The sequence below is a fragment of the Manihot esculenta genome, chromosome 18 (genome assembly GCF_001659605.2).
Source record: "Manihot esculenta cultivar AM560-2 chromosome 18, M.esculenta_v8, whole genome shotgun sequence".
NCBI classification, from domain to species: domain Eukaryota; kingdom Viridiplantae; phylum Streptophyta; class Magnoliopsida; order Malpighiales; family Euphorbiaceae; genus Manihot; species Manihot esculenta.
Window position 1 is genome coordinate 5,181,712 of NC_035178.2, and position 26,734 is coordinate 5,208,445.

The 26,734-nt window shown below is 33.0% G+C and overlaps 3 protein-coding genes across 3 annotated transcripts; 1 reads left to right on the forward strand and 2 right to left on the reverse strand.

Annotated features, from left to right (window-relative positions):
* The first annotated feature begins 2,515 nt into the window (after window positions 1-2,515).
* LOC110605871 (argininosuccinate lyase, chloroplastic) lies at window positions 2,516-6,812 on the forward strand. The gene is made up of 6 exons (XM_021744540.2): window positions 2,516-2,934; window positions 3,135-3,515; window positions 3,925-4,073; window positions 4,662-4,953; window positions 5,269-5,433; window positions 6,196-6,812. Exons 1-6 carry the CDS (start codon window positions 2,572-2,574, stop codon window positions 6,457-6,459), a joined length of 1,614 nt encoding a protein of 537 aa, XP_021600232.1. The 5' UTR covers window positions 2,516-2,571; the 3' UTR covers window positions 6,460-6,812.
* Window positions 6,813-8,533: 1,721 nt separating this feature from the next.
* LOC110606879 (kinesin-like protein KIN-4C) lies at window positions 8,534-12,875 on the reverse strand. The gene is made up of 12 exons (XM_043953373.1): window positions 12,610-12,875; window positions 12,093-12,188; window positions 11,861-11,995; window positions 11,675-11,755; window positions 11,315-11,386; window positions 11,109-11,202; window positions 10,990-11,021; window positions 10,241-10,314; window positions 9,957-10,019; window positions 9,706-9,847; window positions 9,199-9,600; window positions 8,534-9,055 (listed from the first exon to the last, which is right to left on the reverse strand). The coding sequence occupies exons 1-12, from the start codon at window positions 12,754-12,756 to the stop codon at window positions 8,858-8,860; spliced, it is 1,536 nt and encodes a 511-aa protein (XP_043809308.1). The 5' UTR covers window positions 12,757-12,875; the 3' UTR covers window positions 8,534-8,857.
* Window positions 12,876-14,804: 1,929 nt separating this feature from the next.
* Window positions 14,805-24,890, reverse strand: LOC110605947 (kinesin-like protein KIN-4C). Its single transcript, XM_043953582.1, has 28 exons — window positions 24,751-24,890; window positions 24,455-24,614; window positions 24,145-24,297; window positions 23,867-24,019; window positions 23,535-23,788; window positions 23,173-23,348; window positions 22,251-22,375; window positions 21,904-21,940; window positions 21,707-21,798; window positions 21,504-21,620; window positions 21,308-21,421; window positions 21,117-21,200; window positions 20,811-21,018; window positions 20,357-20,457; window positions 20,009-20,107; window positions 19,816-19,929; window positions 19,632-19,748; window positions 19,428-19,508; window positions 19,140-19,211; window positions 18,964-19,057; window positions 18,852-18,883; window positions 18,635-18,720; window positions 18,124-18,195; window positions 17,789-18,016; window positions 17,306-17,450; window positions 16,473-16,568; window positions 15,732-16,301; window positions 14,805-15,504 (listed from the first exon to the last, which is right to left on the reverse strand). The coding sequence occupies exons 2-28, from the start codon at window positions 24,563-24,565 to the stop codon at window positions 15,097-15,099; spliced, it is 3,939 nt and encodes a 1,312-aa protein (XP_043809517.1). The 5' UTR covers window positions 24,566-24,614; window positions 24,751-24,890; the 3' UTR covers window positions 14,805-15,096.
* Window positions 24,891-26,734: the final 1,844 nt, after the last annotated feature.

The following is a 26,734-nucleotide window of genomic DNA, read 5'->3' on the forward strand; positions in this document are numbered from 1 at the left end:
ATTAAGGTTAAAATATTATAATTAAATTTTAAAATATTAAAAATAAAGTATAAAAAATAAAAAATTATTAAAAATTTAAATTAATCAAATCGAATCAAATCAGATCAATTCAATTTGATTTAATTTCTAATTAAAATCAGGTCGATTTAATTTTTATAAATACTAAAATTTTAATTTTTAATTTATTAAATTTCATTCAGTTTTACACGGAACCAATAAATACTCTCGTATTACTAAATATATATACATAAAGATGATGATCGTTGTTAAATATTTGTATATAATAAGAAAAAGGCTTAAACATTTTTATATAATAAGAAGAATGGCATAATTTGAACATGGAGACATTAAAGCAGAGGCATACTTATTTTGGCAATAAATGAGAAAGAATAATTGAGAAAAAGCAATGCACAGTCATTATTTATTTGTATTCATATCCAATCCAATTGATGAATTAGTAAGTGGAAACAAATCACAATTATACTAAACATATCCTTCATTCATCCTCCAAGACAAGAACAAGAGAATAATTTTTTGTTTGGCTCTCATTGCTCCACATGTTAAAGGATGCTCCTAAAAACTTGCATGTCTTATTCGAGCCCTCTAATTATGTGATTAAGACTTGCTTTTATCAATTTCTTAGAATAGAAATGAAAATAAAGAAGAAAACAATGATGAAAGGAAAATGTTTTCTTTTTTTCAAAATGCATTAAATATTTTTAATATTTTTAAAAAATTATTAATTAATTTTTTCTAATCGTTAAATATTTTATTATTAATTTTTATAATATTAAATATTTTATTAATTAATTTTTATTATAAAACTAGGGCAAGAGTTGTTAAAATAAGGCAAGCAACTATTTGTTATATGCTTTGAAGTCTAAACAGCCTCTCATAACAAACATAGAGAATGTAGAATGTTAATACTTCAGAAATTCACTTCTCACCGATATTTTTTTATAATTAAAATTTAACATTTTAAAATTATTACAATTATATTCTATTATTACTTGTACTATTAAAAACTAATGAATTTATAAGTTATTCACCACGTTAATGCTACATCAATATGATACGTTTTTAAAGTAAAATTAATTTTATTTTAAAAATTTAGGATAAAATTACAATAAAATTAAAAGTGTATAATTTTTTTAATAAATTATTTATTTTAAATATTAGTATAATTTAAAAAATATAAATTAATATTATACTTAAGAGTTAAGAGAATAATTAAAAAATATATCTTAAAAAATTAATTTATTATTTTTAATATTTTCAAAATAAATTATATTAAATATTATTTTAAATTATTTTTTAATACTCTATAACTAATGTATTTAATAAAATTATTTTCTTAACAATAATTTTAAAAGTAATGTTAATAAAATTATTTTCTTAACCATAATTTTAAAAATAATAGTAAATATATTAGACAATTAAAAAAATTAATTAATAATAATTTTAATCGAAATAAAATCAAGATAAATATTATTATTATAAAATTATTGATAAAAATTAAAATAATAATAATAATAGTAATTTTTAATATATTTAATAATAAAAGAAATAACTAGTTTTCAATTAAAAAGTAACATAGTACATTTCAATAAACATTAAAATAACATAATTGAATTGATAAAAAATAAAAGTATAGACAAAATTATAATAAAAAATATATATTTTTTTATTTAAACTCACATATACCTATTTATAATATTTTTTTATTTAGACTCACACATATTTTTTAATTAATAGAGATATTAATTAATAAATAAAAAGACATTTATGTTGTAGAATAAAGGAATCAAATACATCTTTTTAATTAAAAATATCAATGTTTATTATTAATTTCATCTCATAATTTTTTATATATTTTTTAATTATTTTAAAATTATTATTTATTTTTTATATTATAATAACATATAAATTATCTATTATAATCATATTTAATTTTATTTTATTTTTAAAAAATCTCCCAAAATATTTATTAGTATTTAATAAAATTTAATATTTATAAAATAAATATAATAAAAAATATTATTTTTTAATCTGTATAAAAAAATAATAGATAAAATTTAGATAAAGAGTAATTAAAAAATATAATTATGATTGAATAGATCCTGCCACAATTAATTTTAGGTCAAATTCGAAAACTGAACTTACAGTTCTGATTCTAAAACTAGAGGCATTAAAATCGGATCAAAGACAAATCCTCTATCATGTTTTTTTTTTTTTTTTCGTTTCAATTTTAATATGGATTTGATCTTAAACTTATTATAATAAAGAGAAAATTTCAATTTGATTTAAAAATAAAAATCTATTTAAATTCAGTTTTAATTAATTTAATTTTTTTAATTAGACTGTTTCAAATTCTACTTTCAAATCAGATAATGGCTTTAGAGATGGCCCAAAACACTTACAGCCTTTTAGGCCCAAAGCTGATTCTCCTCCGGTCCACCCCCACCGCCGCCCCCGAGAAAGCCTAAACACAAACGGACAAATTCTCCCAGAAAATTAAAAGAACCCTGCTGGAAACTCCCACTTTTGTCTGCCTCAGTAGCCGTTTCCAGAATGAAATCGCACTCACTTCCACTCTCCCCTTCACTGAACCGTTTCCAGTGCTCTTCACCTGGAGCCTCCTTCTTTAGACAAACCACACTCACATGCCCGCCACTTGTTCCTTTAACGCTTCAGAGTAAAGCCAAGGGAAGGGTCGAAGGTTTGTGCAGCATTAGGGCTATGGGTCCGTCTTCTCAACCTGAGATTGAAACCAAGGAAACTAATAATAAGGAGGCCAAGTTGTGGGGTGGAAGATTTGAAGAGAGCGTCACCGATGCCGTGGAGAAATTTACAGAGTCCATTTCCTTTGATAAGGAGCTTTATAAGCATGATATAATGGGTAGCAAGGCCCATGCTTCTATGCTGTCCCAACAGGTTTTTTCCTTTTTTCCTTTTCAAATAGACTCTGTGAATTGTTTGTTTTCTGAGAAAATGTGGGGGAGCAGAGAGAGGGGAAAAAAGACTTTGAGTTTGATCTTTATTTTTGCTTATGCCATTCGTTTGCCCTGAAAACTCACTGTGAATGATTTTTTATGGTATTCGTTTTAATCATATGCATATGATTGTATATTTAGGGATTGATAAGTATCAGTGATAGGGATAGTATCCTACAAGGTCTTGATGAGATTCAGAGACGCATTGAAGCTGGTGAATTTGTGTGGAGGACAGACAGGGAGGATGTGCACATGAACATTGAGGCTGCACTTACTGATATGATTGGTGAGCCAGCAAAAAAGCTACATACAGCTAGGAGTCGAAACGATCAAGTTCTGACTGATTTTCGTTTGTGGTGTCGTGATGCAATTGATAGAATCATTGCATCTATCAAAAATCTACAAGTTGCATTAGTGACTTTGGCCTTGAACGAGGAGGGGCTTATTGTTCCTGGTTATACGCATTTGCAAAGGGCACAGCCAGTTTTATTGCCACATCTTCTGTTAGCTTATGTTGAGCAGGTATTCATTGTTCTGTTGCACAGCAATTTATTTTCTAATGCTTTTAGTGCATTTATTTGCTGAGAACGAAAATTTTTGGTGATTCCAGCTGAAATTTATAACTGGGACTTACCGACATTAGTTTGTTGGGGAAAATATCTCATTCATGTGGTTACACAATAACAAAGTACATGTGCCCTAATCTTTCCATAAAAAGCTTCTACTTGAATTTTCTCTGGACTCCTTAAATATCAACTTGATATTTTTTATATCCCTCCATGGGACATGATAAAATATAGGTTTCTTTACTTTGGAATATATTGCCAACGTTGTTGTTACCAACCAAAACAGATCTAACATAATTTTATTTAAATTACCTCAGGTGTCTTCACAGAAGATAAACTTAAATTTTCATGATGTTGTGTTGTAGCTTGATCGCGATGCTGGTCGATTAATTGATTGTAGAGCTAGGTTGAACTTCTGCCCCCTTGGTGCATGTGCATTGGCTGGCACTGGTCTACCCATTGATAGATTTATGACTTCTAATGCTCTAGGATTCACTGCTCCAATGAGGAACAGGTGTGTATACAATCCCTGATATTTTTACTCTCTGAGCTGCGATGTCAAATTTGGCATTTCTGGCCATCTGGCAACAACCATAAATATATTTTGCTTCCTTGATCCACAAACAGCATTAACTGCAAAATTAATGCCCTCTTTTCTCCTTTGGTTGAGGCCTCTGTTATTAGTTTCTGATATATATATGCTCAATCAAGTTTCTGCTACTTTTTTACCCCCCTTGCATATCATGCGATACAACAATGGGTACAAATTGATGCTGTGTAATGATTTCTCTGTGGCATTTTTCTGAGAGCTAAAGCTTTTGCTTGATGGTCAATGCTTTCTTTGTGGAAGATTTTCTATTCCTTTGTGCTCTTTAATGTTTATGCATTTGATTAAGCGCCAAAAGTAAAATGCTTATGAGAAGGAAACATTCTTCTCTGTGGCTCTCCATATCATATCAGTTAATTGTCCTGCCAAGTGTGCCATCTCTGGATGGTTGGCCTATTTATTTGTCTCATTGAGATTACTTATCCTTTTGAGCTTGCATAATTCTTGGCATCTAGCTTCCATGGGTAGTTGGTTATGCTTAATTATTTTTCATAGTATTGATGCAGTTTCAGACCGAGATTTTGTCTTGGAGTTTCTTTCTGCTAATTCCATCACAGCCATTCATCTTTCTCGGCTGGGTGAGGAATGGGTTTTGTGGGCATCAGAGGAGTTTGGTTTTATCACACCAAGCGATTCTGTTTCAACTGGTAGTAGCATAATGCCTCAGAAGAAAAACCCAGATCCTATGGAACTTGTTCGAGGAAAATCTGCTAGAGTTGTTGGAGACCTGGTCACTCTCCTCACATTGTGTAAAGGGCTTCCACTTGCTTATAATCGTGATTTACAGGTGGACGCTATGCACTTATTTAACTTTTTAATGATGAAATACTAGAGGATCAACTTTCGTATTGCCAGAACAACACAAACCATTCAGCTATAGATGCTTTGGCTATTCAAATCTGTTGCTCTACACATAAGACTTGCTTCATTTTGGTTTTCCCTTTAGATTTGTGTATTTGTATGGTCTGTTTCCCTTAATGAATTTTCAGCAATTCCACGCAAACATATGCCACTGTGATCCTTACGTTCTTTATTCTCTTCTAGCAATTTTAAACTTCTTGGTGTTTATTCAGGTCATCTTTTTTTATTTTTTTCAACACAGGAAGATAAGGAACCTGTATTTGACAGTGTTAAGACAGTTATAGGGATGCTTGAAGTTTCAGCCGAATTTGCACAGAACATTACCTTTAATCATGCGAGAATTCAAAAGTCTTTGCCAGCTGGATATCTGGATGCCACAACACTTGCTGATTATCTTGTGAAGAAGGCAAGTAGTACTGAACAGTGTTTCACTTCTTAGAATAGCTTAGGTTTTTCATTTTTCAAGTGGAAATGTATTACCCTAATGCAGTTAGAGCAATCCTGTTTGGTTTTAAGTGCATATGAAAACGTTGATATCAAAGGCCTTAGAGGTTCTGGTCTGAAATATGTATCTGCAATCATATACATGGATTTTATTTAATATTGAACTAATTGCGAACCAACAATTATTCTCCAAAATTACAAATCCAAAATACTTTATGAAGAGAGTTTCTGTACATTGGATGTGTTCAAAATTGACTTATTTTCTCTTGTTATGACCTCAAGGTTCCTTGCGAATAAGTAGAATAGTTTAATAGAGAATGAGGAACTGTGAGTTATAACAAAGGAAACATGGTCATAAACAATGCCTGTATGTTTCTCGCACTCAGGATAGATAAATTGAGAGCATGTAATCCTGGATGGTGACTGACACGGACATGAACAATGATATTAATTGTGGCAATGTGCTGTGTTAATCACTCACTGTAGTAAGTTTGTATTTTGGTGTTGTTTCCCATTTTAGAGTCAAGACCTTTAACTCATCCCAAGGTTTCTATAATTCCCAAGTCCAACTATCTGCATCTTGCTCGTCTATGACAATTGATTTTTCTGGTTTTTGCCGAAGCATGGTTATTCATAGTTGCTCCACAAGTTTTAGTGCCAACTTCTCTGAAATCCTTGGTCCTTTTCCAGGGTTTGACAAAATTTCTTCTGTTTTATTCTACAGGGAATGCCTTTCAGAACATCCCATGATATAGTTGGAAGGTCTGTTGCCTTGTGTGTTTCAAAGAACTGTCAGCTTCAGGATCTAAATCTTGATGACATGAGAAGTATAAGTCCAGTTTTTGAGGAGGATGTATACGAGTACATTGGAGTAGAAAATGCTGTTAAGAAATTCAGCTCATATGGTTCCACAGGTTCCGCTTGTGTTGCTAATCAACTTGACTACTGGGTTGCCAAACTTGAGATTAGCAGAAGCAGATCTCATTAATAAACAGCACAGTTTTTAGTTAAGTTATTTGCAAGGCCTTAATGCCATTTTTTGAGGACTTGGAATCTGGTAGATGCATTGCTCGAATGGGAGTTAAACTATTCATCGTGCAATTCTGATGACCAAATTGTATGTTTAGAAGAATTAAGCACCTGGTGTTGGAGTTTATGTGCTCTTGCCTTCTTTAGTTAATTAATCTTTGACTGCCTTTCGACCAAAAAAAAATCTTTGACTGCCCAGTTTGCTGTGTGCATTTTTTGAATGTCTTGATTTCCACAAAGATGCGTGTATGTAATGCAATAATTTTCAAGATACTTGTCTAGTAGTGAGATAGCATTTCTTTCGTTTTGTTCTTTCTTCTTCTAGGAGCAAGGCTCCTTGTTTTCTATTGCCAGCGACTCTCCCCTTCCCCTCCGGGCAGAGGAAAGCTCTCTCTCTACCTTGAACGTGGTTTTTCGGGTGGTGCGTAAATGGTTTTTTATTTGTTATTTTGGAGCAGATCCGACGATTTCATAGGGGGATGGATATCGTTTTTCTTTCAAGTTTTTCTATTGGTTTCTTATTTGTTGTTTGGGGCTTTTTGCATGCAAGCCATGGTTTCTCCATATCTGGTGTTAAAGTGTCTCGGTAGCGGTGAGGGAATCTCGCGGACACTCATAGAGTACATAGAAAGCTCCTGATTTGTCAAAGCCTAAAAAAAGAGTGAAATGGATAGAGCTTCGCCTCCTCTCCATCCGTTTGGCCATGGTGTTGCATGGCATGCGGGTATAAAGCTTGGAGATTTGTTTCTTGGAGATGGTGGTTCAAGCCTCAGTTCTGTCTCGTTCTTCATAAGCTTACTTGTTTTTCTTATAAGTGACTTGGTTTTTGGTTTCGTGGATGGGCATGCAGCGTTTAAGCTGACCAGCGGTTCTTCAAGGTTTGGACTAACTCTTCTCAGGCGACTCTTCTTCTTCTGGGTGTTGTGCTATTGAGAATGATTTGTTTAGTTCGGGTTGTCTAATGCAGATTGCCTTCTCGGCGCTTGAGTTCTGTACTTTTCGGTCTCTTGTACTTCTAGGGTTTTAAGTCTTATCTCATAAAAAGTATCTTTCAGTATATATATATACCTGCCTATTGTCTATATTAAGCAAGGCAGGTCTTTTGGGTATTAGTAATATATAGATCATAACAGAATGGTAGCTCAAACTGTTCTAGTTCTTTGTCCAAGTAACCAAATGAAGCAGTATTCTGTTTCTTAATGCTTAAAAGCAGGCAATAAAAGCAGCCCGTAAACTAAACAAGAGGACGGTAAGAGGTAAAATTGAGCACTAATCGATTTACTGAATTGATCTAATTAATTTAATTTAATTTTAAAATAAAAAATCAATAAAATTGAATTGTATGAATGAGTAAGCATAACTTTCATTGTCTTAGATAGCTAACTAATTAAGAATGTAAAATGTCTGATATCAAATGTTAGCATCCTTAAATATTACTTTTCCTTTTTTCATCTTTAAATCTAAACATCCACCCTTAAGCTAATTTATCCTTTTTCTTTTCTTTCTACCGCCCCTCCTTCAATCCTCCATATCGTCAGCGTGCGGTCTCCAATATCGCGGCTCCAGCGTAACATCACAGTAGCGGCATAGCTCCAGGCCAGCCATGGCAGCGAGCGATCTCCAGCTTTGTTGGCGTTGCAACTCCAGCATCGTCAGCATCACATCTCCACCATCGTCAGCGCCGCAGCTCCATCATTCTCCAGCGTCGCGACAGTCAATCGATAAATCCTTGTGTTGTTTATATTTCTTATATTATGTTCCATTTAATTCTAAGATGAATTTATAATATAAGTAAAAATACAAAAAAATAAAGATAAAAAGATTAACTCTAGGGAGAAATTTTCAAAACCAAAAATAGAACGATTTCAAAAATTAAAAAATTTAATGCGATTTGATTTTTTTAATTATTTTAATTCGATTCGATTTTGTATTTTTAAAAGTTAAATTTTAGTTGGATTCAATTTTTATACGAATCGATGTATTGCTACCTAATAAGAGAGTTTCCTCAAACTGTTTCATAGAAGCGCAGGACAGACAAGAACTTTACCTGATCGAGTAATAACCAGTAATCCAATTTCTCAAAACAATTGTTCGCCTTTGAACCAAAGATAAATTGAGCAAAAAATTAATCACTCGAGAAAGCCACCTCATACGTAGCACACAAATCCCATCTCCCCATCTCAAACAAAAATGATCTTATAAAGAGTTCCTCAATCTCACACCAGAAACAAGCCCTTCTGTTGCGTCCCTGTTATCTCTAATTTCAATTCATGCTCTGTAGTCTGTACATCTCATATTCAACGTAGAAGTTACTGTTCTCGTTTAATGTTCTAAGCCATGGAGCTGAACTTACAGTTTCAAGTATCCTTTTTGGAGACTGTTGACCGTTTGGCCCTAGTTAACCTTGTAGAAATATCTGCTTGAGAAGCTCTGTCTGCTTTTTTTGGGCCTTCAACAATTTCAGGCACTAACAAAGAGGAATCTACAGTGTCAACCTGTATAACTGGTTTGCCCCCCATCATTTTCTGGTCAGGTTGTATAGGACTGGATTTGACCTGTATACAAAAAAGAAAGCAAAAGAAATAGGAGACTATTCACTTGACAATATTTGCCACCAGAAACTACAGAAATAACTTCGCAAGTGCAGGCTAAAGGAGGACAGGAATTAAAAGCAGTAGGAAATGGGAATGAGGCGTACAAGAGTATTTCCAATGTCAGACAAAGGTTTCCTTCTCGGTGCACAATCGTTATTAACCTCAGCAGGTTGAGAAGTGACAACGGCTTTCTCAGTTTCTGAGGTGCCTGAAGAAAGCACCAAGTCACTAGCCACCTTTTTTTGCAGCGAGTCATCCACTTTGATAGAGGTTCCTCTGTTACTGCATTTAGCGGCTGCACACCCACATCCAGTCCCACAGATGCCAACTGCAGCTCGACATTCACATTTTGATGTCTTGCACAGAGATTTTTTACTGCAAGAACAGCATACTCTTGGTGTAAATTTCCCCGACACAGCATTACTTCCTCCAGAACATTCTGATTCAGGTGTGTCCATAAGCTCAAAACTACTTCCAACAGAAATAGAAGATCTAACCAGATTCACCTAATCAACAAACAAGTAAAAGTAAAATGATTAAATTTGCTTATGTACTGAGAATTTATCTTTGATTAGAGCTCTCATAGCAGCACATGGCAGCAATGCACTTACGTCTTGCTTCTTTGCATGAAATTGTGCCTTCGGCATTCCCAGTTGATTAACCAAATTACTTAGCCTGACTACTTCTTCCTTCAGGTCTTTCAGCTCTGAATCCCTCACTATGCATTCAGCTTCTTTTTCCTGTAACAGGTACCTTAAACGACAGATTCAAATAATGTCTTTCAGCATTTGGCCTTTATTTACAAACACTAACAGAGGAAACGGTAGAACCACTAGGAAAATATTCAGCAGCAAAATCTCACCTATAATTTTCTTGCCTTAGCGTTTCTGCATCTTCCTCGAACTTTCTAACCTCATCAGCCATCCTAACCAAATGCATTGAAAAATTTTCATGATTAACACTTATAAGGGTATTATGCTTACATTTGAAACTTGTAATGAAAAAAACTGAATCCACATATATATAACCTAAAAAATGAGGACATGTTTGACAGCAAACACAAATGGTAAACTAGGTAAAATGACCAAAGTTTAGGAAACAAAAAGTCTAGTTGATCGACCATTGGATAAAACTTCAATCCCTTACTCTTCCATTTGACGTTCAAATTCAGAGCGTATTTCCTCCACCCTTGCTGCAATTTTGAGATCCAATTCTACTGCCTGCACAGTGCCATGTCAAGATGGATATGAAATATAGAGGTTGTTGGTTTAACTGAATTACCCTGTTGTTCAACAGGAAATAGAACATTGCATTTAAATCTAAAACACACTTATAGTTCTATACATACATGTGCTTATAGAAAAAGCCCAACATCTCAGTTTTATTCTAGAAGGACAAATAACCAAAATTGTTATATAATCATATTTTGAACCTTAATTTGAATGAAAAATGACATACAGTTGAGGAAAATACATTGCATCTGAGAACCAGAGCCGCAACTTATGGAAAAACATATTTCACAGTTTTATTCAAATAGACCATAGGAAAGAAGGTATGTGTATCCAGAATCTAGAAAATTTAAACCAAAATGAACATTAGTGAAATTTGGCAAATGGTACTATTTTATATATCCTAACCAAATTAATACCAGGGCTAATGGATTTAGAAATGATATTATGAAGTAGAAACAACTACTGACAGTTACTGCTACACCAGATGGAATTGCAATTGAAAGCAGACTATGAAACAAATCTATGACAATGAAAGAAACCTGTGTGCAAAGACATCCAAACAATCCAAGCACGCCAAAGCACTTTATATGACAAAGTATTATTTAGAGATCAATAAGTCCAACAATAGAGATTATTTGGTAATATTTACTGCAAGATGCCTACCTGAATTCCAGAACTGATGCCGCTTTTAGAACCTATATGAGGTTTGGAAATAAAGAAAAGTTAATAAAATCACAATTGAACAAACATATACAAACTGCACCAACTGTGGATCCCCTAACCAGAAGTTCTATGAGAGGAAGCCCTTCGTGATTCTATTAGCTCTTTTAGCCTTTTAGTAGCCAGAGCAGCTTCTTCTGTCTTTCGTTGCAATACCTAATGTAGAAGTAGAAGAAATTGGGAGAATGATTCTATAGAAGTTATCTGTGGACCACATAAAAGGAGCATCAAAGAGGAATGTACAAACTTGAAAAGGTACTCAAGTTACCAGCTTCTGTTTTTCATTTAGAGCCAGCAGCTTTCGCATTTCATAATCATTCTTCCTTTGCTCTTTCTTAAGCTGTAAAGAATGAATTGGCATGGTGGGAGTGTCAGAAAGCAGGGGGGGGGGGGGGGGGACATTGACTATATTAATGCTTCCATATTAGATATAATTAATAAAGCATATAAAATAAGAAGTGCGCAACTGATCAGGCAGAATTTAATAAACATGAAACTGAGTCATGAGGCTTCAAGCATCCGGAATAAATAGATGCCAAAGCAGATTATTCGTCCCTGAACATCAGCTATTACATTCACAAGCCACAAACAACCACATACTAATCTAGTCATCAACAAAACCACATGCCTGAAGAACTTCTTTCTCCAATGAAGCTTTTGACAGCCTGAACTGCACGGACTCTAGCTTGAGCTTGCAAAGAAGGTGGACCTTCAACGGGAAAAGGGGGGAAAGGATAGCAAAATTAACACAAATAGTGTTAGAAAAAAGCAAACAATTCATTTACAAGGGCATAATTCGGAGAAAAAAAATCACCTTTTGAGCCTTTAATCTCTGAATTTCGTCCTGTGTTGATATACGTGGCTCACCACTTCTCTTTTTGTGCGATGAGATTTGCTTTTGTGCTGAAAGCGGAGAACGTCCGTCCGGCTTCTTCTTCATTTCCACAACCTGAATAAATATTTTTATTATACAATTGCAAATGCAGTTAGAGAACATATGGTTGTATTGCAAATCAAAAATCTACTTGTTTCTCCAGGGCATGCACCTTTTGAGAATCATCATCTTCCTTCGTCTTTCGAAGGTCATCAACGGAGTTGAGTGAAACATTAGCCAGTTTGTGCTTCAGTTCCTCAATCGTGCTCTGCCATTTCACAGGAAAATTAAACTAATCTTATCTCACAAAATGGATTTGCGCAAATGTAGTAATTTCAATCAAAATACGTAATATTTGCAAATTCCTACGCCCTCCCCGGCGCCCGGGGCGGCGATGAAAAAGTAGATTGACTTTTTTTTTTAAAAAAAAATTAAGGGAAAGAAAACCAAAATGTATTAGCATTCAAAAAAACAAAAAACAAATCAAAAGCTGAACTTCATTAGATCTAAACAAAAATAACTAGATAGAGCAGAATAAGATTTTTCCCACCCTTTCTCGGTAGACAATCAGATTTATATTGCTCATACAACAAATAAAACAAGATTCAGTAAGATAATACTAAAATTAAATCAAATAAAATAAATTGAAAGAAAGATTAAGTAATTGTAATGTTAAACTTAAAAGTCACCTTAAGGGCTTCGTTTTCTTTCTCCAAATCAACCCTCTTCTCATTATGCTGCTGCTGCTGCTCTTGTGGTATACCATCACCGCTGGCTAGTGATGACGAGGAATCGGCAACGCTTGTTCGCTTCGATCGGCGATTCGGCTTTTTCATCTTCTGTAACTAAAGACGAAGAATGTACTAACGCCTAGCGGGGATTTGAAATAGACAGTTCTTCCTTTAAAATGAGCAACGCATTTCTTCGCCGATCAGCAGCGAAATTTTCAAAATTTGTAGTGTTTCCCTCTTATTTTAGTACACGGCAACGGCGTGGTGTCGTCCCATCACTCACTATTCACTTTGGGCCTTTGCCCCTTTTGGGCTTTTCCGCCCGACAAGGCTTGTTTTTATGCGAAATTGCGAATAGAGATTACTGGGCCCAGATTATGTTTGTTTCTTCTTAGCCTAGGTTAACGCTTCAACTGGGGTTTGCGTTTGTCGGGAACGGTTTGTCGTTTTTTATTTAATGTAAAGTATTTTATCAAAAATTAATTATTTAAATATTTATTTTTTTAACAAAACTAAACTTGTAAATCTTTTTATTAGACTTTTGAAAACAAAAATATATCAGTCGAAATATTTTTAACTAAGTTGGTTAAAATTTTTTCCTACCTTTCGGATGTTGACTCCTCTTTAAGGTTTTAAATTAAATATATATTAAAAAATATAAAATTATGTGCTTCCATCTGTCAATTAACTGTCAATTTTTCATGTATAACCGGTCCGAAATAGAAAACAGAATACAAATGAATATCTGAACTTTGATTCAAAAAAAAAAAAATGAATATCTGAACTTTACATATAAATATAGAGTCTAAATTATATATTTCAACTTTTTTATTAAATTATAAATAGTACCGTAAATAAATCAAACTATTTATGAGTTATTCAAAATTTGACTCGATAAAAATTCGATCAGATTCGATTCAATTTCTAAATGGACCGAATTTGAATTTAATTTTTAGACTCATTTATTAAATTAGCCAAACTTGAGCTCAGTAGTATTCCACTCATTAAAATTTGTGACTTAACTTTTTAAGAGACTCGTGAAAAAACTCTTGAATAGATTAGTTAAGAGATTCGTAAACTGACTTTTTAAGAGACTCGTGAACAAACTCGTTAAGAGACATCGAAAGTTATTGAAACAATATTTTCTATTCCACATCAAAAATTTATAGAGATAAATGGGTGAAACTTCTCTATAAATAAATATTTTTATTTTCTATTATATTTTAAATTAAAGACTTAGTAAATGTAGTCTTTAATTAAATTATATTTAATTTTATTAAAACCTTTTAATTTTTTAATTTAAAATTTTAATATTTAAAATTTTAAATTAATTAAATTTTATTAATAAATTTTTTAATTAAACTTAAATTAGATTCATTATTAATTTAAATGAGCTTTTTAATCGAACTTTCGAGTTCAAACTTCAATTAGACTCGTTATTAATTTAAACGAGTTTTTTACGAGTAAAACTCGAATCGAATTTAATTATAATATTTAATTTTTGAATCGAGTTTGAACTAAATATTAAAATTCGAATTTGAACGAGTCTAGACTTTACAAAACTCGGCTTAGTGATTACACCGTAATGTACAAATGAATCCAATTCTTGTTTTTTTTCTTTTTACAAATGAAATTATAAATTTTACTAAATTAATCATATCTAGTAAAATATTAGTATTAAAAATATAAATTAAAATTGTAAATATTTTATAGAAAATATAAAAAATATGATATAATATTATTAAATTTTTTATTTCAGAAGTTATAATCGAAATATTAATTTAATATAAATTAAATTATATGATAAAATTATAATTTATTTTTTTATATTTTTTTTAATTAAAAACTAATTTTATTTACTTTATAAAATTGCTACTATTTGCTTTAAAAATAATTGCTACTATTTATTAATAATACAATACCATAGATATTAATTTAATATAAATTAAATTATAGATCTTATACATAGATATTTTTCATATTTTTCTTTATTTTTTAATATTAAAAAGTTATTTAGATTTAAAAATAAAATTCATAATTTTATTTTAAAAATAGAATTGAACGTAAACTTTGATAAAAAACTTTGGAGACTGATTTGATTTGAGCGAGGAGGGGAGGTGAGACTCGCAAGGGAAGAGGGAGGATTGGGAATTGACAAATGACAATCGATATATCATTGACAGTAGAGCACAAAAACAACAATGAGGAGTCTGAACAGCGTGATGGCAGAGAAGCAAAAAGTGAAGGGAAAAAGAAAATTCCTAATCTAAACCTGTCTTGGATTTCTAGGAAGAAATCCATCCCACAGGATCAAAGTACATTCTCAAGAGTTAAATCATATATTTTAGTGCCCCAACAAACCTTTCTTCTAAGGAATCCACTGAAACAAGAATGCTTGATTGTGAACGTTAAGAACTGTTGATGGTCAGGAAATATATCTAAAGGTCAGCGGCCATAGTTCTCTTTCTCCTCAGATGTTCTTGGCGGTCGGGCAGGACTTCTTGCAGGATGAACGCTGGCTTCTTTATTTACTGGTTCATTTGATTGATCAGCATTCCTTTCTTTCAAAAGGGCGTTGCTCTGTGATGCAGCAGATAGCATAGCCCTTGGTAACTTCAAAGGCACATCTGCTTCCCTTGCACTATTATTATCTGGCTTTGCATTATTAGATGCAGCAGATAGCGTAGCTCTGGGTAACTTCAGAGGCATATCCGTCTCTCCTGCACTATTGTCTACCTTTTGAGGGGCTTCTGCTTTTCCTGGTTGTGTGGAGGGAGGAGCAGTAGGAACAAGCTGAATTACTGACTTTCGCCATTTCTTTCTCTGGGGGGGCTTCGGGGCATTAGATTTGGCCTGCAGGGGTTTCAAAGTTACACTTGATAAGCCCAGAGGAAAGTACAAGACGATACGTCAACAGAAGTATATATCACAGAACAATGTGTTCAGGTCCTCCTGGAAAGGACAGAACACGCAGCAAAAACAATGAATCTGGTTGAAAATTGTTTCCGCTAAACGCATATTGAAAAAATAATAAAGGAAAAACTTTCCATGGAAATATCATAATGTCAAAAAGAACATACCACTGTATTCCCTATGTCTGACAAAGGTTTCCTTCTAACCACACCATCATCATTTTTCTCAGTAGGCTTCTCAACCAATGCATTCTGAAGAAGCATTGCACCATGACAAGCAAGATCACGATTCTTCTCTATATCCTCGGAGCCCGAACCAGTTTCAGCACATTCAGACATCTCTCGTGCCAAATCATCATGCTTCAACATATTACCGTCTCTATTAGAGCATTTACTTGCAACACAACCGCAAGAGGCCCCGCAAATGCCCTTAGCAACTCGGCATTGGCATTTCATTGTCTTGCATGACGAAAATTTACTACAGGTGCAACATACTACTCCAGATGCAGTTTTTTCCATTGCAGCAGCGGATCCCTCATCTTCTGGATCCTTGACATCTCCCGCATTTTGATTATCTCCGCTTCTGGAAACTCTATTCTTAAACCGCCGTTTGTTTGGCCTCGCAGATTCATCATCAGCCATGTCCACATCTGACTGTACCCATTCATCATCGACATCTGAATCCTCTGACTGAGATGTATCCATATCCTCCAATAAAATAACAGAGCTTCGATGTGCCTATCAAGGGGGAGAAAGCAAGAAAACAATAATTATACAAGTTGATTCTACATTATATACCATGATCCAATAGCAGAATCAAATGGAAAGTTATTAGGAAATGGGAAGCAGTAGCCGACATGTAGTTCATTGACAAGTCGTAGTTGTTGAAGTTGGATAAAGGAAATTTACCTGCTTGCGTAATTCATACTTGTGTCCTCCAGTGCTGAGGTCTATTCCCTCTGAATCCACTTGGCCTCTCATGGAGTATTTCTTCAATGCTAAATTCTGTTGTAAAAAATAAATAGAAGTATTTAATCATCCAAGATCCTAGTTCAAACAAAAAGGAACCAGAAAAGAATCTAAGGTTTAATCCATCAAGACCAAATCTAACAATGTCAATCCAAAGTGACAACTGCAGTTTACTTGCATGATTCCGACAGATTTACAACCCTATCTTATCAACTTTTAACTCTACAACTTTGTCATCTAAGTACTGAAGCCAATATCCCCCCTTAAACATGGAGAATGGTCTCATCCAAATACATATACTAAATGCAGCAAATTCTTTTCCATGTCATTTATGTAGTGAAATCTGCACTTCTTGTATTTGGCTAGTAGAACCCCGAGGGACCATATTATCTTGTTAATTTCCTAGTTATGCTTTTGGAACAAACAGCGCATTCTAACCTCAAGCAACAAGATGGGTAACAAAACCTTCTACAATTAATGCATTCTATGAAATAAATTAATCATTCATCCACTCGACAGATAGAAAAAGGTTAGATGATGTAATGTATGAATTATTTAAGAAATTCAACAGAACAAGAAATTATATTGATTTGATCCACCTATTAAATGGGCAGAATGAAAAGGGATTCTAACTAGTTGAATCCATTCATCCAACTCTGCATCTGGGTCACCCCAGGTTACATGTTCTTACGTACATGCACGTAAAAGTTGAGTGCAATATATTACGTGAAGTGCCCCATATCATTCGAAAATAAGAAGAGCATGGAACTAACCTGTGACTTAACCTGATGGATTAGTTCTGCCTTCTGCATTTCCAGATGCCTAGCGAAACCACCAAGTTTCACTATTTTTTCCTTTAGATCTCTTATTATGGTATCCTTCTCTCTGCATTCAACCTCTTTGTCCCGCAATTGGCACCTTGAGAAATAGAAAAAAGGTGAAAAAAAAAAAAAATCAGACCAGTTCATGACTGGCGAATTCTAACAAAGCATGAACTATGCTGACTTAGCCTTGTTACAAAAGCAAATTTTGTCCGCAATTCCCTTAGCTATGATTAATACTATTTTAGAACTATGTATGCTACTGAGTGCATGTAACCGTACTGAGCTCAGTTTCAAACATATTCAAATTGCAAATTTTACTGATCAGTTACATGAATTACAAGGGATCTAACTTCCGCATGGATTTGTTTTTACTTAAATCCTGAAGCAAAAAAAGAAAAAAAAAAAAAAGAAACAAACAAAAAGGATGATCACCTGGAGGATGATGCTAAATTGAACAGATAATTCATTGCACTTTTAGCGTCAGCTAGAGATCGAACTTGGTTCCAGCGACCCCTGCCGGTAAAGCCCCGTTCACGCTCTTCAGCTTCTGACAATTGTGATGCCATAGAGACCAGGGTGCTTGAAGAAGTAGCAAGCATGTTCTCAAGTGCAAAAATTCTGGAATTTCTTGCACCAGGAGACATTGCCGATGGACTATCACTGTATTGGATTTAACGAAAATATTCACTCATCGATTGGTATTGTGTAACAAGAACAAGATCATATCATTGTCACATAATGTTACTGATGAAAACAAAGAATTTCACCATGAATTAGTTTGTTTGAGTAATTGTTCTTCCTCTTTCAATTTTGCTACCTCCTTGGCCATTCTAGCCCTCCTGTAATAGCAAGCATAATCTGAATTAGCTTACACAACAAAAGCATTAAATATATAAGTTAGCAAGAACTTGTTTAAAAGTTGAAAGATCTCAAAAACAGAGGATTAAGACCTCAAATATATCAATTTCAATAATTTTTCTACCAAATAGTATCATCGAAAAGGAAAGCAAATTTTCAAAATGTGGACACAAAATGAATTTAGCTGAATGACACTGACACAAACCAGTAATTTTTACCTACAAAGGTGAAAAAAAAGGTAAAATAGATTTAATTCTCCAGTTAAAGGAGTACTCCACCAAAATCAATGAAACTAAATAATACCAACAGTATCCGGAAACATATCCAGCCATAAACTCTAATTTTAACCACCTCATAACACGATAGAGCCAAGTGTATCTACATGGATTGGTATCGAAATAGTGCATGAATGGGACTCACTCTTCCATTTGACGCTCATACTCAGAACGTACTTCATGTACTCTAACTGTGACTTCAAGCTCGTGCTCAATGGATTGCATCATAGCCTTCACATGGAAAAACATAAGTCAATCTGAGAAACAAATCTGAAAATCTCACTAAGACGCTAAATCCACTAACTTTTCATTTATGTGCGAGCAAAATTCATAACTAAATGTCTTGATACTGTTAGAAATACCTGAATTCCAAGACCATTGCCATTTCCAGCACCTTCAGAAAATAAAAAGATGTCAGCAATTAATATAACTATGGAGAGCAAATGAAGTGCATGAGACAATAGATCTTCTCACTAGAAGTTTCACGTGAGGAAGCCTTTCTAGATTCTAGAAGTTCCTTTAGCCTCTTAGTGGCCATAGCAGCTTCTTCTGTCTTTCTTTGCAGTACCTAAAATGAAAACAAACAAATTTAGAACATCTCTATTCAAGAAATAGAAGGAATCTAGTCACACAATTGAACATCAACTTACCATTTTCTGTCTCTGGTTCAAAGCTAACAGCTTGTGCATCTCATACTCATTCCTCCTTCCCTCTTTCTTTAGCTGGTAACGTTAAAAAGAATGAAGTAGATCCAACAAGAATCAGTGCAGGCACAAGTAAAATATATCTGGACATAATATCTGCTTGTAATTTTATTAGACAACCAAATAAAATCCTGTAGGGTCAGGTAAGAAGCATTAAGCTTTTCAATCATGGACAACTTATGATTCCAAAATGCATGGGGAAGGAAGGAATAATGTATTCATTTATTTCAATACCTGAAGGACTTCTTTTTCACGTGATGCCTTCCATAACCTAAACTGCTCAGACTCTTGCTTGATCTTCTGTTGCAGTTGAACCTAAATAGCAAGATTGCATTTGCATTGAGATCAAAGACAATATTTAAAATTACAAAAAGAAAAAAAAAAAGAAATAATCTCTTTGCACAAACAGAAAAAAGAAATAAGCAAGCAAAAGTGCACCTTATGAGTCTTGATTCTCTGAATCTCTTCATGAAGTCGCTTTGCTGCTTCATCACTTTTTTGTTTTTGTCTCAATAGTTGAGCTTGAGCATCTTGTTTCTTTTTTAACTCAGAAACCTATAAATAATAACACAAATGTCAGAACATTTTTTATTAAAATGCATGGAATTAATTCCAAACTTGCCTGTGCCTCGAGGAGAGTCAACTTTTGCAGATAGTCTTCTTTCAACTTTTGAGCACCATCACCAGATGCAGATGAGATATTTGCAAGATTGGATCTCAAATCCTCGATCTCTTTCTGCCAATTAACAGCAAAAACTGAGATTGACATATGTATACCAATAAAAAAACTGTGTTAATAGCACTAGTGGACAAACCTGTAAAGACCTCTTTTCTTGTTCCAATTCTTGAACTTTCCTCTCATAATGTTGTTTAAGAACAGAAGTATCAACATTTGTAAAACGCTTCATTTCAGCCTTCAACAAGTAAAAGAGAGGGGGTAAAAAGACATTAAATAAAATGCTAAATGTCGTAGAATAAATATAAGAAAACCTAGAAGCTCAGATAAAACAAAGAATTCATGAGCAAGATTACATAGATCTAATTAAAGGCATAAATAAGAATAAGTCCTTTTGCCATTCAAGCAAGTGATTCATGAAAAGATTCAGCGCAGTATTCATGAGACTTTCTATCTGAACAATGCTTACTAATTATGCTGCATTTACCTCCTTTTGTTCCAGTCTTTTATCCAGTTCTTGTAGCTCCCTGTCCAGTTTTTCTTGAAGAGAAGAATGTTCAAGCTCCTTTTCCTCATCTTCAACCTCTTCTGCAAATCAGTAAAAGATAAATGTGAATGAGTTTATATACAGCCACCTATGATAATTAAAAAAGAGATATTACTTGATCACCGTTATTGAAAATGCAAACAAAAGAATGTTCAGCAATAATATCAAAGGCTTCCTTAGTACTTATGTCACCTACTAAAAATGAAATTGATTGATTTTGATGCACATGCAACCACTGATACTATTACATGGAAATGAATCCGCAATTCCCAACGAAAAGCAATAATATCAGCCATTTGCATGAATAAATAAAAGAGAAAATTATTCAACAATAAAATCAACTAAGAAGCTACATTGTATATACCAAGACAGAATTAAACTTCAAGAAAGTTACCTGAAATGTCCATAGTTTTTGAATCAGAGTTGGAAGAAAGCCCACTTAGGGATGGAATGGATGCATTTTTACATTGGAAACCATCATCATCCGAGTCAACACAATCAACAAATTGACTATGCTTAGAATTTGACAAGTTTTTCAATCGCAATAACTCCCCTTCTAATTCTTGAATTTTCGAAACATAAGTTTTAATCAAATCAAAATCCTGAAATTTTTTAGAACCTTGTGTAAGCATTGACTGACAAAAATCTGCATATGCAATATGCATATAATGCACAAGAAAAGCATCAAATAGAATCTAACCTGATCTGAATTAGATTCGATTTCATCCCAAGGTTTGCCATTACGAGCTGACTCAATTTGCATTAGCAATTTGTCTTTTTCTGCCTGAAATATTTGATGGAGACCAAAACAAATGAATCAGTTTTGTTAATGCAAAATAAACATCCAAAAGAAAATTATAACTACTGAAACACACCAACAAAAATAGTAACCTGAGCATTAACAGCATGTTGTGTCAAGTGGTCACAAGTGATTCTACGATTTTGAAGCTCTCGTTGCAATTCCGCATTGCTTGCTTCAAGCAAGGATACTTTATGTTTAAGAATCTGGGGAAAATACATGGCATTAGTTGAGAAATTGCACCAATACATAAAGAGTGCGTATTTTACTTCTTATAAGCGGACAAACCTGAAGTTCATCAAATGGAGCACTTGCATCACCACGATAGAATACCAATTCAGCCTGCAACTGTTCAATTTGGCTCCTCATTCTTTGAATTTGAGCTGCCAATGGATCTCGGTTCACCTTGAAATAAAGTGAAAGTTGACAATTATGAAGATAAAAGTGCAAGTATAAAAAACCAGAAGGCCAAAGGGGCAAACTTAACTTACTATTGCTTTATTTTGAATGTTGCGGGCACGATTTGCATATTTTAACGTGTTCAAAGTTTCTTCAGCATTTGTGTCAGCAGGACTAACACATGCTATAACAAATATAACAAGTAGAAGAAAAATCAAATTCACTAAAAAGCAACATGCTATAAAGAAGCTTTAAATCCCATAACAAACTAATTTGTTAAATGGCATACCGATCATCAACGTTTTGCTGTTTCCTCCCAAAGAATCCTAGAAAATTAAATTGAAAAAGGTAATTAGAAGAGAGCATTTTAACAAAATAGGAAGAAAATATTACTTGCTGATGATTTTATGTGCTTAGGCTACTACCTCTACCTATTTCGTACTCCCCACTTGCATGCTTTTATTATAATATAACATATATTCTTGTTTTGCTAATTACATAATTTACTCATCATCAACTGAAACCATCATTAATAAACATGAATATAGTTTAACTAACTAGTTGGTTAAAATAACTGCAAGCAACCTCTTTTGAAAATAAAAATCACAAGAGATAACAAAATAACAACTCTCATACTTGTAATAAACGGGTCAGCTTGCTATCACGATAGGGAACATGGCCTCCTTCTTTCCTTTTCTTCTCATCTCCCAAAGCACTGATCACATTGCCAAGAGCTAATAAGCCCTTGTTGATGTGAATGCCTAAACAATAAAAATTGTCATATTCAGTGGTAAAACAGAAAAAAAATATATAAGTGAATTATTATTTAGTCTTACATATTACTATTATTTACAAGTAAATCATTTTATCTTAAAAATTAGACTAAAGAATTTTTTATAATTTAATTTCATTAAATCAAAGGATAATTCACATTGTATAAATTAACTGTTTAACCAGTATTGGACATATGTTATTATCCTTATTCACTCCATAAATTTAACAGCTGAATTTGACAGCATATTGGAAATTGGCATTGGTTGGATAGGTTAGCAATTTGTTGACCAGAATTTTAAATTTATACTTGAATTGTTGATTTTTTATTTTAGATTTTCTATTGAATTGGTTGATTTTGATTTGGACTGGGGAAAAAGATTGCTTGTGTTCATGTGTTAATTCAAATTCTAGAGGTCGTGCTCTCAGTTCTAAAAATACGAATAGTCTTTGTTCTAACTTTGACTGATCGAAAAATTTTCATGGTTAGATGAGAGAGATGGGTAGAGCCAAACCAAAGGGAAAGGAAGAGAGAAAGGAGGGAGGGAGATGGAATAAAGTAAAACTAAAGGGAGGGAGGGGGAGCAGAAAGAGAAGCTTTAAAAGATAAAATTAATATCAGGAGATTCGCATAGGAGGGTTTTTTACTGAATTAATATAATTGAAACTTAAAGTTCCTTTTTTTTTCTTAGTGCCAATTTACAAACACAAACATCGGCATGATATTGTGTCCAAAGCAACATCATAATCTTGTTATATTAAGCTAGAATGAAGAAGGTAAACATACCTTCTTTGAAACGCATTCCATCTGCACCTGTTCGCTTTGCGCGTTCAGAACCGGCAAGGTCTACTAAATGCAGTTTTGCGCATAAGATGTCATCTCCAAATTCATCATTATTTGCTTCGTTTGAATGAGCGATTTTCTTTTGCTCCATTGTAATCGTAAAGATAGCATGCGAACGACTGAAGAACAACCAATAAATATTTAGTTTTAATTTAAAAAGAATAAGTAAAAACAATTAATATTAAAAACTTCAATCTCTATATGAAGACATAACTGAAAGAGGGAGGTCTTTAGCACCAATAAAGATGAGTGTACTCTGCAATTCACATGTATTGGCATCAAATGCAATTAATAAAAAACTTGACCTGGATTGACTGTTCATATTTGTACTTCCCGTGGCTCGACACAAAGATCCACGAGATAGATAGGATGCCATCTCTTCTTTACTTCTAACTTCTGCTTCAGTTACACCAGCAAGAGTTATTCCCCCATTTACTGTTTCTCTAATTTGAATGGGAACTCGTGTAGGTACTACAGTCTTCGTGACATTTGAAACTTCTCCTCTCGAGAGAACTGCTGAATTCGGGTCAAGCAAATCAAACACTTCTTCCTTGAATATCTGTTTGGCATCTCAAGTAATTAGCAAAACCAATCAACTATGATGATTAACAATATAGATTAATTGTAGAATGTTTACCTCAATAAATGATACTCTAATCAAAAACTCTGTGGAACCCTTAGTCGTCTCAACTCTCCTGAATATACTTTCCATCACTTTAGGTATAATTCCACCATTATTTTCTTCCCCATTATAATTTGTCCCCATGGTATAAGTTTTTCCGGAACCCGTCTGATTGAACAAACAACATACCACGGTTCATTCACAATATACAAATATCTAAACAAGACAACCAAAAATTCTCACTATAAACTGCAACAAGAGCACAAAAACAATAATATTAAGTGATAGGAAACCTGGCCGTAGGCAAGAACTGTGGCATTGTAACCACGAAAAAGTGCATCCACTAGTGGAGCCACACAATCATCGTATATTGAATTTGAAGAAGACGACGATCCCGTGTTTCCATACACATAGTCGTAAGTAAAAGCATGGGATCCAATTTGAACCTGATTTGGCCAGAAAATAAAATAATAAACAAATCAAATACCAATCTAACATTCTACAATCGGAAGCTTTGATTGGCAAAAATCAAATTAACAAATATTAATGCAAATAAATCCTTCCAAGGCTAAGCATTTACTAGCAACTACTCTAATAATATACCTGCGGCTCTCCTGGAACAACGGTGATGCAATCCGTGCAACCAATGAGAAGCTCAGAGGTAATCAAAGGCCGAATATTAACAGCAACTCTCACACACTCTGCATTATCCATCTTTGCTTCAACCGATCCGTTTCAATACGCGAAATGAAATCAGATAGCCCTAAAACAGATCGAAACGGATGAAAATTGAAAAATCCATGAAATACAAAAATCCAAATCACGAAAACAAACATTTCTACCTGAATAACCAACGAAATATAGATCTAAGCGAGACAAGACAGAGAGATTGAAGATACCTGAAGCAGATGAAGAAATATATTTTCCCCTCTGTTTTTGAATAGAATAGACAGAACAAGAGAGAGAGAGAGAGAGAGGACTGGTTGTGAAATTTGAAATATCGGGGGATTGGATTTAGGGGTAGAGAGGGCGATTAAATTAATGAATGGAAAATGAGAAAAAGGCGCTTCAGGTCAGAATTCAAATATTTGGTGGGGTAGATCACGTGAGATGCATGTGAGCAACGGCTAGTATTGGAATTTTAGAAGCATATTGTCCGTACATGTTGGCTATGTCCTAATTTAAGCGATAATTAAATAATAATAATAGATTGGATGGTCACTGTGGTTTGTGTTAGTCTGTAAATTTTTACTAAATTGTTTGTGTTGCTCACTCTAACCATGTATGTAATTTACTCTACCTTAGCTATAATGGGACTAAATAATTGTGGGTTAAATAGTTAATGGTGTCATTTCATTTTCTGTTTTAAATCGATTAGTAGCCTATAATTAAATTAAATATTCCACGTTTCTGAAAAGTATTGATACTCTAAATAAATAAATTTAGATAAATTTTTAATAGTAAATGTATTTTTTTCACAATATCTCCAATGACAATACTAAGCAGGCTTTTAATCTTGATTTGAGTTTACAGACATCCAAACAAAAAAAAATTTAAGGCTTTTTAGGTATGGGTTGGACTTGGATTAGTGGGCTTTGATAGGCGTATTTTTTCCAAGTAATTATTAAAAAAATAATATTGAAGTATCGGGCCCAACAAGCTAACGACCATCTATCCCCACTCAATTTCCAAACCATCTTTACGGTTAAGTTCACTGCATCTGCATGATCTATGTGGTAGTTATAAACCGTTGACGTGCTGATGCTTCTTCATTTTGAATAAATCTGGCGGCTTTTATTTATTTATTTTTTACTTTTTCAATTTTAACTTTCAAATTTAACTCTCAAATTATCTACAACGGTTAGCTACTTTCACCTTTTATTGCTCGCTTTTCACTTTTCTCCAACTAATTATAAAGTTAGTTTGGCATTTGATTAGTAATAATTTTGGTCTCATCATCAATAAGATGAATATAAAAAAATTGATCAAATATAATTTCATGTTATAAATTTAATATTTTTTATAAAATAACTGAAGTTTTAATATTCAATTAATGTGAAATCTAACTGAATATACAAAGCACAAAATTTGTATATAAAATTTTTTTTAAAAAAAAATTTTGGCTCTGCAAGAAATACTCTTTACTTGATTTTTGCATATATATAAAAAATTTTATCTACAATTGTAATTTGTTTCTATAAAATATGTTATTCGCAATATTTATTACGATCGATGCCAAAAAAAATTAAACATTTCAAATTTTTATAACTTATTTAAGTGCTATGATTTGAATTCATCTAAGCAATATATTAGCATACTTTGGCCAACGATCTGACTAGCAGCACTAAAATCTTTTTTTTTTAATTTAAACCTTAATATTATCGTTAAAAAAAATGTGAATTTATTAAAGTTAAAAATTTGACTTATTTATATTTCAATTTTTGCTAAAACGAAAACATAAGAATTACTTGTTCAAACCTAATTTGATTTAGTACTGAATGCATTGTCATTTATTTACTCATTATTTAAAATTAAAAATTTCATAATAATCTAATTTATTTTTTTATATTAAATTTATTTTATTTGCAATGCAAGAATTTAACTAAAATTTTAATTTAAAAAAATAATTAAAAATCATACAGAATTTTATAAAAAATTATTTAATTTTTTAAAATGATTGTTCTAAATTAAACATATATAAATGGATGTTGGAATTTTCACTTTCATAATTCTCAAACTTAAAAAGGAAATTGATAATAATAAAAAAAAAACTTAAAAACGAGGGAGAATTAAGGAATTCATGTGTTTATAGGGATATTAGTTTTCCAATTATTATTAAACATGAATATATATAATAAAAAATTATTTTATTTATCTCCGTAT